We start from the raw sequence: 16576 nt of genomic DNA on the forward strand, positions 1-16576 counted from the left end.
GACTTGATCCATTGCCCTTTGCCAAATAGCCGGAGCTGATGCTACCCCGAACACCAGCCGGTTGTATTGGTAGAGACCTTTGTGAGTGTTGATCGTGAGGTACTGTTTCGAGGCTTCTTCTACCTCCATTTGCAGGTACGTCTGGGCCAGATCAATCTTAGTGAAGCGTTTTCCTCCAGATAGTGAGTCGAAAATGTTGTGTATGTACCTTTAAAAGAAGAACTGATTCTATACTGCAGTACCGGCAGTGACCACCCCTGTATATAAAGCCATAGCAGGCTTCTGTACTTCAGTCTTAAGTTACCCTCTGTTCAGTAAATACCTGTTATTATTGTTCTCCTGCAGTCTGTGTATTATTTATACTCAGACACTACAGAAAATATCTTCAATTCGCGGAAGCGGATATTGTGCCGTGTGAAGGACTGGGTTCACTGTCACCTTAAAGTCCCCACAGATGCGAACCTTCTTTGGTTCCCCAGGCGTATTACTCAATGACCTCTTCATTACAGGAACGATGGGTGTAGCCCACTCGCTCCAGTCCACTTTGGACAGTACTCCAGAACATTCCAACCCTTCCAGCTCTGCTTCGACGGCTGGGCGGATCGCATAAGGCCTTAAAAAACTTTGGGCTTGCATTTTCCTCTATTTTGATCGTCGCTGTTATGCCTTTTAGTGTTCTGAGTCCCTCCTGGAACACTTCTTGTGCATCAGTTAGCATTTTTGACAGTCGTCCAGGTGTGACGTCGTCATCCTTTTTGGCATCTACCGTCAGTGCTTGTATGGAATACCAATCTAACTGTATCTTCCGGATCCATTCACGTCCTAGTAGTGGTGGTCCTCCATCTGGCAATACATATAGGTCAATTTTTGGTGTTTCCTTGCCGTTGTATATCACGTTCACCCTTATTTTTCCTTTGGGGTAGACTTTTTGCCCCGTGTACGTCTTCAAGACAATCTCTGTATCTCTCAAGGGTATATGTGAGAATAGCCGCTTGTAGTCCCTTCGGTTTATGACTGTTAGGGCTGATCCTGTGTCCAATTCCATTTTCACTTGGACTCCGTCTATCTTGAGCGTGACCCAGATAGTTTGGTGATCCTCCATTTTGATTACATTATGTAGTTTCAGACAACCCAGCTCCTTGCTTCCGGAGTCTGTATCACTTTTCTGTTCGTCTGAACTACTCTCCGTCACCTTATGTACCTTTTTGTACTTCTCCTGTGGAGATTTCTTGCTGCTGGTTTTCTTTCCCGACCTGCAGACTCTTGCTATGTGTCCTACTTTTCCACACTGTCTGCACACTTGGTTCTTGAACCAACAATCCTTATGGTCATGTGTTGTTCTGCCGCAGCGATAACACTTCACTGCTCCATATGACATTTTATTTGTGCCATATTCTTGCGGTCTCCGTTGTATCTCTGCAGCGCCCTGTGCGGCTGCTTCGTGTGATACTGCCATGCTGAAAGCCTTGTCCAGCGTAAGATCCTTTTCTGATAGAAGCCGTTTCTGGGTTCCTTCACTTTGATGCCCACACACAAACTTGTCCCTTAAAGTATCTGCTAGTCCCGTTCCAAACTGGCAGTGTTTCGATAGCTTGCGCAGTTCCGTTAAATACTCAGCATTACTTTCGTCTTTATGCTGGTTCCTTTTGTGAAACTTAAAACTTTCTGCTATCAGCAGCGGTGTGGGGTTTAAGTGGTCCTGTAGGATTGCCACTATGCTTTCAAAATCCTTTTCCACTGGCTTCTCTGGGGTTACTAGGTTTCGCAGTAAGCCGTATGTTTTTGCACCCATGGAATTCAACAATACCAGTGCTTTCCTGGCATCTGGCACTTCATTTGCCTTGCAGTACACTTCTATGCGTTCTACATATGTCACCCAATCTTTGACTTCATTGTCGAACGCCGTGACACTGCCACTCTTCGGCATCCCTGGGTGTGGTTAGACTGGCTAAAAATGGTGTCTCCCGCGCTCTCCCTTCTTCTCCGCTGGCTCAAAATGGCGCCTCCCGCGCTTTCCTTTCTTCCCGAGCTCTCCCTTCTTCTCCGCTGCGGCCCAAATGGCGTCTCCCGCACTTTCCTTTCTTCCCCCGCGGACGCTGCTCAGCCCTTGAACACCGGCTGCACTCTGCGCGTTTTCCTGCGCGCCTCTCATTGACGCCGCTCGGTCCAGAACCCCGGCTGCGCCCTGTGCGCTTTACCCTCTCTTTTTTCCGTCGACGCCACTCGGTCTTCAACCCCGGCTGCGCCCTGTGCACTTTACCCTCTCTCGTTGACGCCGCTCGGTCTTCAACCCCGGCTGCGCCCTGTGCGCTTTACCCTCTCTCTTACCCATCGACGCTGCTCGGCCTTTTTCTGTGCTGTCGGTCGGCTCCCGCCGCTGCTGTCTGGGAAGGGTCTGCGCCGTACCTGCTGCCAGCCCGCTGTGCTGGATCATCGCGACTGGAGAACCAAGCCCAGCTCTCCACAGCCTCCTCTGCGATGCTCAAGTCCTCCCTGGATGGTCGACACCCGCACTGGTGGAATCGGCCTTCTTCAGAGTTGCAGGTAGGTTCGAAACGACTCGTCGCCAATGTTAAATCTGGGTATCTTTAGGTAGAGTGTCCTTCAATAAATCGACAGAGACTGCAGAGGAACAATCAACAGGTGTTTACTGGATGAGGGTTGCTCTAAAACTAAAAGTACAGATCCCTACTCAGGGTTTATATACAGGTGTGGTCACTGCCGGTACTACAGTATACAGGAGCTGTAAAAAGTAGTTCTCCCCTTAAAGGTACATACACTACAAATACATTTATGGCCTCGTCACTGAGCAAATTATTTCCATGATCCCTTTACTGCAACAGAGTGTGCATTTGTCCTTATTTTTCTCTCTTGCAACTTGATCTTCTTTCCTAGTCTCCCATCCATCTTTTTTTCAAGAAGCCGTGTTATATTTTTGCTTGTGTAAGACAGACATGAGGCAGGAGAGCCCAGTTATACTGCTGCTTGTGTAAGACAGACATGAGACAGGAGAGCCCAGTTATACTGCTGCTTGTGTAAGACAGACATGAGACAGGAGAGCCCAGTTATACTGCCATTCAGTTCGCACACTGCAATTAGGACTTACTGCAAATGTGATCACCATGAGCATCAATGGTGTCCAGCAGCTCCCACATATTGCAGCAGCAACACATCACCTGATCTCCCATTCTATGTAATTAATTAAATTTATTAATATTATTCTTAAATACCCTCTGCCCCGATTCTAGATGATGAATATCGCACCTTAGAAACTATAAACCACAGAGTTTAAGCTTAAAAAAGAGAGAAATACTCACCAACCAATCACTTACCCGCTTTCTGGTGACGTCACACTTGGATTACTTTTTACCTCTCTCCTTCCCTCTGAGTTCCAAGATTGGAGATTGGTAAACCGTACCTGGGTCTCGGGAGCCTTTATACAGCTGCTCAGTCCGCGATTCCCACCGATTCCCGTCATTACACTTGAGCTCATCCAAACTCAGCTGTTCGTATCCTAACTCGCACCAAGTCCCGTTCGCCCATCGCTCGCTGACCTACATTGGCTCCCAGTCTGGTAACACCTCAATTTTAAAATTCTCAACCTTGTTTTCAAATCCCTCCCTGGCCTTACCCCTCCCTATCTGTATAATCTCCTCCAGCCCTATAGCTCTCCAAAATCTCTGCGCTCCTCCAATTCTGACTTCTTGCGCACCCCGATTTTAATCGCTCCACCATTGGCGGCCATGCCTTCAGCTGTCTAGGCCCTAAGCTCTGGAATTCCCTCCCTAAACCTCTCTACCTCTCTCTCCTCCTTTAAAGACGCTCCTTAAAACCAACCTCTTTGACCAAGCTTTTGGTCACCTGTCCTTATGTGGCTCAGGGTCAAATTATTTTTGATTACGCTCATGCGATGCACCTTGGGATGTTTTACTCCATTAAAGAGGCTATATAAATGCAAGTTATTGTTATTAGTTGGGTCAGCCTGTGGCTCCCCGTCTCCCAGTGGCAGGCTGCTGCTCTCAGATTTCACTGCTTATGCTGGGTGGGCATCGCTAGCTCAGGCGCCTGTCCCCTATATATTAATAACCACCCCTTTCCCCTCCTCGGGATTGGGGTCAAGGGTCAGAGGGAGTCAGAGCAATGTGCAGAGTTTCTTTGCTGATAGCTCCAGACAATGAACTGTCACCGGCACAGGCACAATGGGCCGAATGGCCTCCAGCTGTGCTGTACTTGGGAAACAAATAATGACCGAGATAAACGGACTGACAGAGCGTGAAGAAAGTTCAGAGAGGGCCAGTGCAAGGTTTTCCAATTAACTCCGAGAGGAAAGCCCTAAAACAGTAACATTGTCACTTTTAATTTCACTTGGGAGACCAGGAACAAACTGGGAGCAAGAACGGAGAGAAATAACATTTTTAAAATTCATTATTATTTTTGTAATTTGAGTGGATTTTTAAAAGTGTATTAGTGATTATCTTCTATACCTTACAGAAATTAGGCTGAGAATTCTGTGCACTGCAAGTACATGCGTTTCTACAGCACATTTCACAACCTCAGGACGTCCCAAAGCGCTTTACAGCCAATGAAGTACTTTCTCAAGTGTAGTCACTGTTGTCAAATTTTTGTCTTAAAATACTCCTGTGCAGCGCTTTGGGACGTTTTATTACATTAAAGGCGCTATATGAATACAAGTTGTTGTTGTTGCTGCAATGAAGGAAATTTGGTAGGCAATTTGCACACAGCAAGGTCCCACAAACAGCAATGAAGGAAATGACCAGGCTGTCTGATTTTAGTTGTTGGTTGAGGGATAAATATTAACCAGGACATCAGGGAGAACTTCCCTGCTCCTCTTCGAATATTCATAGAATCGTAGAATGATTACAGCACAGAAGGAGGACATTCGGCCCGTCGAGCCCGTGCCGGCTCTCTGCAAGAGCACTTCAGCTAGTCCCACTCCGCTGCCCTTTCCCTATAACCCTGCAAATATTTTCCTTCAGGTACTTATCCTATTCCCTTTTGAAAGCCACGATTGAGTCTGCATCGACCACCCTTTCAGGCAGTGCATTTCAGGTCTTAACCACTCGCTGCATAAAAATGTTTTTCCTCATGTCACCTTTGGTTCTTTTGCCAATCACCTTAAATCTGTGTCCTCTGGTTCTCGACCCTTCCGCCGATGGGAACAGTTTGTCTCGACCCATCGTGATTTTGAACACCTCTATCAAATCTCCTCTCAACCTTCGCTGCTCTAAGGAGAACAGCCTTCTCTCGTCTATCCACGTAACTGAAGTCCTTCATCCTTGAAATCATTCTCTTCAATCTTTTCTGCACCCTCTTTAAGGTCTTCACATCCTTCCTAAAGTGCGGTGCTCAGAATTAGACACAATAGAAACATAGAAACATAGAAGATGGGAGTAGGCCATTCGGCCCCTCGAGCCTGCTCCGCCATTAAATGAGATCATGGCTGATCATCCAAATTCAGTACCGTGTCCCTGCCTCCTCTCCATATCCCTTGATCCCTTTAGCCTTAAGAAATATATCCAAATCCTTCTTGAATATATTTAATGAATTGGCCTCTACTGCCTTCTGTGGTAGGGAATTCCACAGGGTCACCACTCTCTGGGTGAAGAAATTCCTCCTCATCTCTGTCCTAAATGGCTTACCCCTTATCCTTAGACTGTGACCCCTGGTTCTGGACTCCCCGACCATCGGGAACATCCTTCCAGCATCTAGTCTGTCTAGTCCTGTTAGAATTTTATAAGTTTCAATGAGATCCTCTCTCAGTCTTCTAAACTCCAGTGAGTACAAGCCCAATCGACCCAATCTCTCCTCATACGTCATTCCTGCCATCCCAGGTATCAGTCTGGTGAATCTTCACTGCACTCCTTCCATGGCAAGCACATCCTTCCTCAGACGACCAAAACTGCACACAATACTCAAAATGTGTTCTCACCAAGGCCCTGTACAACTGCAGCAAGACATCCTTGTTCCTGTACTCAAACCCTCTTGCTACGAAGGCCAACATACCATTTGCCTTCTTAACCGCCTGCTGCACCTGCATGCTTACTTTCAGCGACTGGTGCACAAGGACGCCCAGGTCTCGTTGCACTTCCCCTTCTCCCAATCTATTGCCATTCAGATAATAGTCTGCCTTCCTGTTTTTGACACCAAAGTGGATAACCTCGCATTTATCCACATTATATTGCATCTGCCATGCTTCTGCCCAATCACCCAACCTGTCCAAATCATACTGGAGTTTCTCGGCATCCTCCTCACAGCACACACGCCCACCCAGCTTTGTGTCGTCTGCAAACTTGGAGATATTACATCTAGTTCCCTCGTCCTGATCATTAATATATATTGTGAACAGCTGGGCTCCAAGGACTGATCCCTGCGGTACCCCACTAGTCACTGCCTGCCACTTGGAAAAAGAGCCGTTTATTCCAACTCTTTGCTTTCTGTCTGCCAACCAGTTCTCTATCCAAGTCAATACCTTGCCCCCAATCCCATGTGCCTTAATTTTACACGCTAATCTCTTATGCGGGACCTTATCGAAAGCCTTTTTAAAATCCAAATACACCACATCCACTGGTTCCCCCATATCTATTTTACCAGTTACATCCTCAAAAAATTCCAGTAGATTAGTCAAGCACGATTTACCTTTTGTAAATCCATGTTGACTTTGTCCAATCCGGTCACTTTTTTCCAAGTGCTCTGCTATTACATCCTTTATAATGGACTCTAGCATTTTCCCCACTACCGATGTCGGGCTTACCGGTCTGTAATTCCCCGTTTTCTCTCTACCACCCTTTTTGAACAGTGGGGTAACATTAGCTACCCACCAATCCATGGGTACTGTTCCAGGTCTATCGAATTTTGGAAGATGACCAGCAATGCATCTACTATTTCTAGGGCCACTTCCTTAAGTACCCTAGGATGTAGATTATCAGGCCCTGGGGATTTATCGGCCCTCAATCCCATCAATTTCCCTAACACCATTTCCCTACAAATACTGATTTCTATCAGTTCCTCCCTTTCATTAGAACCTATGTTCCCCGACATCTTTGTGAGGTTATTTGTGTCCTCCTTTGTGAAGACAGAACCAAAGTATGTATTTAATTGCCATCCCATTTCTTTGTTCCCCATTATAAATTCCCCTGATTCTGAATGCAAGAGACCTACGCTTGACTTCACCAATCTTTTTCTCTTCACGTATCTATAAAAGCTTTTACAGTCAGTTTTTATGTTCCTCGCAAGCTTACTCTCATACTCTATTTTCCCCCTCTTAATTAATCCCTTTGTCCTCCTTTGTTGAATACTAAACTGCTCCCAATCCTCAGGTTTACTGCTTTTTCTGGCCAATTTATATGTCCTCTCCTTGGATCTTATGCTGTCCCCAATTTCCCTTGTTAGCCACGGTTGAGTCACCATTTTTGTTTTATTTTTGTGCCAAACTGGGATGAACAAATTCTGTAGTTCATCCATGCGATCTTTGAATGTTTGCCATTGCCCATCCACCGTCAACCCTTTGAGTGACATTCCCCAATCAATCCTACCCAACTTGCACCTCAGACCATCATAGTCTCCTTTATTTAAATTCAGGACCCTAGTCTCTGAGTCAACTACTTCACTCTCCATCTTAATGAAGAATTCTATCATATTATGATCACTCTGACCCAGTCTAAGATGGCCTGATCTCTAGTTGGTTCCTCGACATATTGGTCCAGGAAACCATCCTGTATACACTCCAGGAATTCCTCCTCCACAGTATTGTTACTAATTTGGTTAGCCCAATCTATATGTAGATTAAAGTCACCCATGATAACTGCTGTGCCCTTATTGCACGCTTCTCTAATTTCCCGTTTAATGCCATCCCCGACCTCCGCATTACTGTTTGGAGGTCTATATACCACTCTCTCGAACGTTTTCTGCCCCTTGGTATTACTCAGTTCTACCCATACAGATTCCACATCATCAGAGCTCATATCCTTCCTTTCAATTGTGTTAATCCCCTGTTTAACCAGCAATGCTACCCCACCTCCTTTTCCTTTTTGCCTATCTTTCCTGAATATTGAATACCCCTGGGTGCTGAGTTCCCAGCCATGGCCACCCTGGAGCCATGTTTCCGTAATCCCAATCATATCATATTCATAATACTCCAGTTGAGGCCGAACCAATGTTTTGCATGGGGATCTTTTAGCATCCAACTGAGAGGACAAATAGGATCTCATCCAAAAGACGGCACCTCCAACAGTGTCACACTGAAGTGCCAGCCTAGGTTATGTGCTCAAATCTCTGGTGTGGGGCTTGAACCTATGACTCCGAAGTGAGAGTGCTAACGCTGAGCCACAGCTGACACCTACACACTGACATGGGGACCACAACCTTGGTAATGAGGCAAATGTTCCTGTTGCTGGGATTATTCGATCATCTGGGCACAGCTATTTTTTAAAATCCATTCACAGGCTGTGGGTGTCGCTGGCCAGGCCAACATTTATTGCCCATCCCTAATTGTCCTTTAGAATGTGGTGGCGAGCCACCTCCTTGACAACTGAGTTGCCAAGCCATTTCAGAGGGGCAGTTAAGAGTCAACCACATTGCTGTGGGTCTGGAGTCATGTATAGGCCAGACCAGGTAAGGATGGCAGGTTTCTTTCCCTAAAGGACATTAGTGAATCAGATGGGTTTTTATGACAATCCAGTAGTTTCACGGTCTCCAGTACTGATGTTAGCTTTTAAGTCCAGATTTATTGAATTACCTGAATTTGATTTCCACAGCTGCCATGGTGGGATTTGAACTCATGTCTTACCCAGATCATTAGTCCAGGCATCTAGATTACTAGTCCAGTAACACAACCACTAAACTACCGTTCCCAGAGACTCCGGCAGAGAGAAGCAGACATCTATAAGGGAGGCCACCTGATTTTCTGTCCGTTAATTTAAATGCATGGAGAATGGAATGGGCTCTGTTCGGGGCGTGTGCTCCTCCCCACCGGTTTTTCTGTATTCACTGCACCCAGATGATCCAATAATCCCAAGCGCAGGAACAGGAAAATCTTCCCTGTACTTTTATTGACCAGTTGCATTCCCCAGAGGCACAGCTGGAGGCAGACGTGTGTGTGTGTGTGTGTGTATATGTGTTCGTGCTCTCTGATTCTTTCTGTTTTATTTGTTCCTAGTTTGCCGTGTCACGCTGGATGTAGTAACTCCATTGGGTGGCATCATTGTGATATGTGCGTCAAGTATTCTACTTGCGGAAATAATGAAACAAGCTGGTGAGTGTTCAATGATAAAGTTGTAGCCAACAAATCAATTCTGAAGTAACAACCCATGAGGAAAACTGTGATTAGGAGACCTAATTGCTCAGTTATTTTTGCCACAGTTTTCATGGGGAGCCATCGAACCATTGAATTTTACAGTGCAGAAGGAGGGCCTTTGGCCCATTGTGTCTGTGCCAGCTCTTTGCTAGACCAATCCAAATCTAACCCCACTGCCCCATTCTTTCCCCTTAGCTGTGTATCTTCCTCTGCTTCAAATATTTATCCAATTTTCCCTCAAGAGATGCAATGGACCCTGTCTCAACCATTCCCACTGGCACTATTTCTTGAGTAAAGAAATTTCTTCAAGCCTTTCTCCTCACTCTCTGGGGGGTAATTTTAACTTTTGACTTCGATGGAAAGGAAAATTGGGCGGGTGTATAATGGGCGGCCGATCCAATATCACCCGTTTTACACTGCCGCCCAAAGTTTAAATTACTTTGTTTAAATTACCCTCTCGGTGATCATTTTAAATTGACGATCCGTGGTCATTGATTCTCCAGCCAGAGAAAATAGTCTTTCCCTGTTCACTCTGTCAAAACCCTACATAATTTTGAAATCCAGTGGAAATAGTCACAGACTCTCAAGTCTATTCTCATATCATGGTGTCAGTTGGTAGCACTCGCACCTCTGAGTCAGAAGGTTGTCGGCTCAAGTCCCACTCCAGAGACTTGAGCACAAAATCTAGGCTGACACTAAGGAAGTGGTAGCAGGACATTTAGAAAAGCACAATATAGTCAAGCAGAGTCAGCATGGTTTTATGAAAGGGAAATCATGTTTGACAAATTTGCTGGAGTTCTTTGAGGATGTAACGAGCAGGGTGGATAAAGGGGAACCAGCAGAAGTCGTGTATTTGGATTTCCAGAAGGCATTCGATAAGGTGCCACATAAAAGGTTGCTGCACAAGATAAGAGCTCACGGGGTTGGGGGTAATATATTAGCATGGATAGAGGATTGGCTAACTAACAAAAAACAGAGAGTCGGGATATATGGATCATTTTCAGGTTGGCAAACTGTAACTAGTGGGGTGCCGCAGTGATCAGTGCTGGGGCCTCAACTATTTACAATCTATATTGATGACTTGGATGAAGGGACCGAATGTAATGTAGCCAAATTTGCTGATGATACAAAGATAGGTGGGAAAGCAAGTTGTGTGGAGGAATCTCCAAAGGGATATAGATAGGCTAAGTGAGTGGGCAAAAATCTGGCAGATGGAGTTTAATGTGGGGAAATGCAAGGTTATCCACATTGGTAGGAAAAATTAAAAAGCAAATGATTTAAATGGGGAGAGATTACAAAATGCTGAGGTGCAGAGGGATCAGGGGGTCCTTGTACATGAATCACAAAATATTAGCATGTGGATACAGCAAGTAATTAGGAAGGCAAATGGAATGTTGGCCTTTATTGCAAAGGGAATGGAGTATAAAAGTAGGGAAGTCCTGCTACAACTGTACAGGGCGTTGGTGAGACCACACCTGGAGTACTGCGTACAGTTTTGGTCTCCTTATTTAAGGAAGGATATACTTGCATTGGAGGCAGTTCAGAGAAGGTTCACGAGGTTGATTCCAGAGATGAAGGGGTTGTCTTATGAGGAAAGGTTGAGCAGGTTGGGCCTATACTCATTGGAGTTTAGAAGAATGAGAGGGGATCTTATTGAAACATATAAGATTCAGAAGGGGCTTGACAGGGTAGATGCTGCGAGGATGTTTCCCCTCGTGGGGGAATCTAGAACTAGGGGGCATAATTTCAGAATAAGGGGGCACCTTTTTAAATCGGAAATGAGGAGGAATTTCTTCTCTGAGGGTCGTGAATCTTTGGAATTCTCTTCCCCAGAGAGCTGTGGAGGCGGAGTCATTGAATATATTTAAGGTGGAGATAGATTTTTGAATGACAAGGGAGTCAAGAGTTATGGGGAACGGGCAGGGAAATGGAGTTGAGGCCAAGATCAAAACAACCATGATCTTATTGAATGGCAGAGCAGGCTCGAGGGGCCAACTGACCTCTTGCTCCTACGTCTTATGTTCTTATGACACACTAGTGCAGTACTGAGGGAGTGCTGCACTGTCGGAGGTGCTGTCTTTGAGATGAGGCTCTAAACCGAGGCCCCGTCTGCTCTCTCGGGTGGACTTAAAAGATCCCATGGCACTATTTCGAAGAAGAGCAAGGGTGTTATCCCAGGTGTCCTGGCCAATGTTTATCCCTCAAACAACATCACTAAAACTTATTATCTGATCATTATCACATTGCTGTGTGTAGATTGGCTGCTGTGTTTCCTACATTACAACAGTGACTACACTTCAAAAGTACTTTATTGGCTGTAGAGCACTTTGGGATGTTCTGAGGTTGTGAAAGGCGCTATATAAATGCAGGACTTTCTATTTTGCATAACTATAGTTTCCCATCCCTGGCATCTTCCTGGTGTCACTAGTCAGATCCATACATGGAAATAGATATAAAAGGCAGGCTCACTGCCATGATGTATTAGGAATCCACTTGTATAGTAAAGGCACTACAGAGTGAAAGAAGACCTATACACATCACACCTTTAATGTAGAACCAGGTTCAATGGTGCTTCACAGAAGCATGTGGAGACTGGATGCTGAGCCAGCGAAGGAGATATTAGAAGGGATGACCCAAACTTTGCTCAAAGTGATGGAGAATCTTAAAGAAGGGGAGGGAGGTGAGGAGGCGGAAGCTTTTCAAGAGGGGAATTCCAGAGCATGGGATCCAGGAAGCTGAAGGCACAGCTGCCAGTGGTGGGGCAAAGGGAGAGTAAGAGGAGTAGAGATTCAGAGGGGTTCTAGGGTTGGAAGAGAACCAGGGGAAGTTTTTATTTTTTACACGGTGATTTGTTGTGATCTGAAATGCACTGCCTGAACTAATGGTGGAAGCAGATTCAATAGTAACATTAAAAAGGGTATTGGATATATACTTGAAATGGAAAGATTTGCAGCGCTGTGGGGAAAGAGCAGCGAAGTGATACTAATTGGATACCTCTTCTGTCTAAAAAGAAGAGCTCTTTCAAAGAGCCGGGACAGACACTATGGGCCAAATTACCTCTTTCTGTGCTGTATGATTTTATATATTTATTGTCTGCAGCCTTTGACACAGTTGACCACTCCATCCTTCTCCAACGCCTCTATACCATCCTCCAGCTGGGTGGGACTGCGCTCGCCTGGTTCCATTCTTTTCTATCTAATAGTAGCCAGAGAATCACCTGCAACGGCTTCTCTTCCCGCTCCTGCAGCGTTACCTCTGGTGTCCCCCAAGGATCTATTCTTGGCCCCCTCCTATTTCTCATCCACATGCTGCCCCTTGGCGACATCATCCGAAAACACAGCGTCAGTTTCCACATGCACACTGACACCCAGCTCTACCTCTCTACCACTTCTCTCAACACCTCCACAGTCTCTAAATTGTCAGACTGCTTGTCCGACATCCAGTTCTGGATGAGCAGAAATTTTATTCAATTAAATATTGGGAAGACCAAAGCCATTGTTTTTGCCACAGACTCCGTACTCTAACCAGTGACTCCATCCCTCTCCCTAACATCTGTCTGAGGCCGAACCACACTGTTCGCAACCTTGGTATCATATTTGACCCTGAAATGAGCTTCTGACCACATATCCGCAGCATAACTAAGAACTCCTATTTCCACCTCCCTAACATCGTCTGTTTCCGCCCTTGCCTCAGCTCATCCGCTGCTGAAACCCTCATCCATGCCTTTGTTTCCTCTAGACTTGACTATTCCAACGCACTCCTTGCTGGCCTCCCACTTTCCATCCTACGTAAACTTGGTCATCCAAAACTTGGCTGCCTGTGTCCTAACTCGCACCAAGTCCCGTTCACCCATCATCCCTGTGCTTGCTGACCTACATTGTCTCCCGGTTAAGCAATGCCATGATTTCACAATTCTCATCCTTGTTTTCAAATCTCTCCATAGTCTCGCCCCTACCTATCTCTGTAATCTCCTTCAGCCCCACAACCACCACCACCACCACCCCCCCCAACCCGTGATACCTGTGCTCCTCTAATTCTGCCCTCTTGAGCATCCCTGATTATAATCGCTCAACCATTGGTGGCCGTGCCTTCTGTTGCCTCGGCCCTAAGCTCTGGAATTCCCTGCCTAAACCTATCCATCTTGCTACCTCTCTTTCCTCCTTTAAGATGCCCCTTTAAACCTACCTCTTTGACCAAGTTTTTGGTCACCTGCCCCAATTTCTCCTTATGTAGCTTGGTGTCAAATTTTTTTGTCTTTTAATATTCCTGTGAAGTGCCTTGGGACGTTTTACTACATTAAAGGCACTATATAAAATCAAGTTGTTGTTGTTGTACTAGTAAATTGTCTCTGATGCAGCCTGTAATCAGCTGATGAATATATATTTTTTGTAGATACAAGATGGTGACGGTGTTAGGAGAGAAACTTAAGAAACTCCACCCACAGTGCCACCTATTGGCCAGAACTTGTAACCACATTGTTACAGATTTCTTTTATAAATGTTTACATAGGCAATCTTAATGTTAAATTTTCTGCCCTTGCAGCGCGTTCCTATGCAGAGCTAGACAGGTAGCTAACAACTTGATATCTTCCCATAAAAATCACAAGGCTTGACTTTTCTTGTAAACTTTACTGAAAGATTCTTATTGTGAAACTGAAATACAATACAGAAATGGAAGCACACATTAGTATACAAGCACATAACTGATATGCATACACAAATTTAGGTACGCCTGAGCAACACAGTACATTTGGCATGTAAATTACCAAACACGTGGAAACACAGCTTACTGTGAATATACATTTAGCAAACTGGAAGGCATTCTCTTTAAATTAGCCCTGTACATAGTGCATCAAAATACAGCTACAAGTTAACCAGCTAGACAGAGAGCGAGCACTTCACGGCTAGCTGTGTAAGTTTGCTTACAGAGAAAAGTTACAAACTAAACATTTTCTGCAAAATATAGTGTACACTAATCATCTATAACATTCTCAAGTACTTACAGACAAATAGTATCCAAGACTCAAGCGTGGCAACAATATAACTTCCCAGACCATGTGTGGCTGTAGGTCTGTGATATACAGTAGTTTACTTTACTGCACTTACTGTGCTTTACTGCACTTTACTGCGCTTTTACTGCAATTGCTAGGTACCAAATATCCACTAGGTGGCGGCACACAATGGGAATCGACCCAAATTACTCAAACCCCTGAATTAACTGGAAAACTTACATAAATTCCTAAAGAAAGACAGCACATTAAATGTTGACATAAAAGTGTGATCAAAAATCATGACAACAGGAAGTTGGACAGAAAGTGTGCACATACACAAGATTTTTAATAATATATAATAGATTTGTTTTGGCTCTTTTTACATTACTTCGGACTTCCAACTAATGTGCTGATTCGAACTGCATTTCGTATATTGACATGATGCTCTCTTGGCAGGTAAAGGATGTGAACCAGCAGCCAATCTACAATCAAGTATAATTCCTGCTGTGGTGGTGCCATTAGTTATTCTTCTTCCAGTCTTTGCAGTTTACGTCACATATTGTAAGTAATGATGGTACAGGTACAGGTTGTTCCAAAACAACAACAACTTGCATTTATATAGCATCCTTTAATGAAGTAAAATGTTAAAAGGTGCTTTGCAGGCACGTAATCAGATAAAAATTGACAGAGCCAAAGAAAGAGACATTAGGACAGGTGACCAATTGCTTAGTCAAAGCAGTAGGTTTTAAGGAGCGCCTTAAAGGATGAGAGAGAGGTAGAGAGGAGCAGAGGCTTTTTTTGGTGGGGGAGGTAGAAGGGGAATTCCAGAGCTTAGGGCCCAGGCAGCTGAAGGCATGGCCTCCAATGGTAGGGCGAAGGAAGTGGGTGATGCACAAGAGGCCAGAGCTGGAGGAACTCAGATTTCTCAGAGGATTGAAGGGCTGGAGGTGGTTAGAGATAGGGAGAGGCAAGCCCATGGAGGGATTTGAACACACTGATGAGAATTTTAAAATGGAGGCTATTGTAATGGACACATAATGGGTTGGATTCCGTGGCTGGGATTCTCGGTTTTGGTCACTCCTGGCGCACACCAGGAGTGCATATTGGGAAATTCCGTACCTCCAGGTCATGATGTTATGACAGTACGTCTTGCTTTTGTCATTGGAAACTTTTTAAATCGGTGAAAGAAGACTTTTTTTCTAGGATACTACTGGTGTATACATTAGAGCTCTGGCCTTCTTCACAGTGAAATATTATGGCATAGGCCAGGTATGGTAGCTTTTAAATTTAAGATTTCCACCATTGGCAACTGCCCATTGCTGCCACTTGTCTGTCAATTAGCAGGGTGTAAATGAGGCCTGTTGCAATGCAGGATGAGATGTGGTTGTCTACCAGTATGGGGAAGTTGCGGGGTGGGGTGTGGTGGGGTGGAGGGGGTCATTTTAGAAAACCAGACGGTGGGACCCTGATTGGTGTGGACTGTCTGCTCGTTTAGAAGTCAATGGAAAGTAAAGTATAGCAGGGAATGTAATTGGCTGCTCATCGGCAGCGGTCAGTTTCACACCGGGCGGGTTATGTTAATATTACTCCTTACGGTTCAGCACTTAACCTTGAGAGTGGGAATTCTCCTTCCAGCTTTTTGGCATTTTTCGAGGAAAGTTTTCATACTAGAACTAAGCCTGACTGTAACTTATGGGCTGGCATTTTCCGCACATGCGCTGGCCAGCCCATGACAGCCCTCTCCAAAGAAGTTCTGGTGCTCTGTTTATAATGTGCTCTGTTAGTGGTTCTACTACAGTCTGAGGCAGCCAGCACCAGGCATATGGGATTCGGATCTTCTTTCATTGACGTACCATGGTCAGAACCTCATTGAGCACCTGCACTTAAGCCGTGGCTCATTGAATCATTCAAGGTGGGCTTTTGGGTCATTCTGGATGGATCAGCTGAGATGGGCCGAATGGCCTTCCTCATCTGTAAATTGCTTGCGACCTTGTTCTTACTTTCACGGAGAAGCAAGTTTAATGAGGAATAACAGAATAATCTGACCTCACCAGAACACTCCAGTCATGAGAGGTCAAGTAATGCGCGGTGGTATTTTACCAATGCATATACAGATTTTCCAATGCAGCAATCCTGGCACAGACCAGTAGCATTTATCTGGAAAATTCTGCAACCTCAGCCTGTGATTTTACACCATAAAAATTAATAGGTGTGTATTATGTCCATGTGTAATTGAGACACGGACTGCAGGAGTTGGTTATAACAGGTCTTTA

At 45.0% G+C, this 16576-nt stretch overlaps 1 protein-coding gene across 3 annotated transcripts in view; it reads left to right on the forward strand.

Annotated features, from left to right (window-relative positions):
* The window catches only part of LOC147095816 (uncharacterized), a 76442-nt gene that overhangs the window by 37656 nt on the left and 22210 nt on the right, over positions 1-16576 (forward strand). For all 3 annotated transcript variants that reach the window (XM_085974815.1, XM_085974816.1, XM_085974817.1), the window contains exons 7-8: positions 9176-9271; positions 14760-14864. In XM_085974815.1, coding sequence (XP_085830941.1) covers positions 9176-9271; positions 14760-14864 — 201 coding nt within the window. The remainder of the gene's footprint in view (positions 1-9175; positions 9272-14759; positions 14865-16576) is intronic.

This window comes from Somniosus microcephalus, unplaced genomic scaffold, assembly GCF_052327205.1.
Source record: "Somniosus microcephalus isolate GS21.2 unplaced genomic scaffold, FLI_Smic_1.0 unresolved_chr1, whole genome shotgun sequence".
Lineage (NCBI taxonomy): Eukaryota > Metazoa > Chordata > Chondrichthyes > Squaliformes > Somniosidae > Somniosus > Somniosus microcephalus.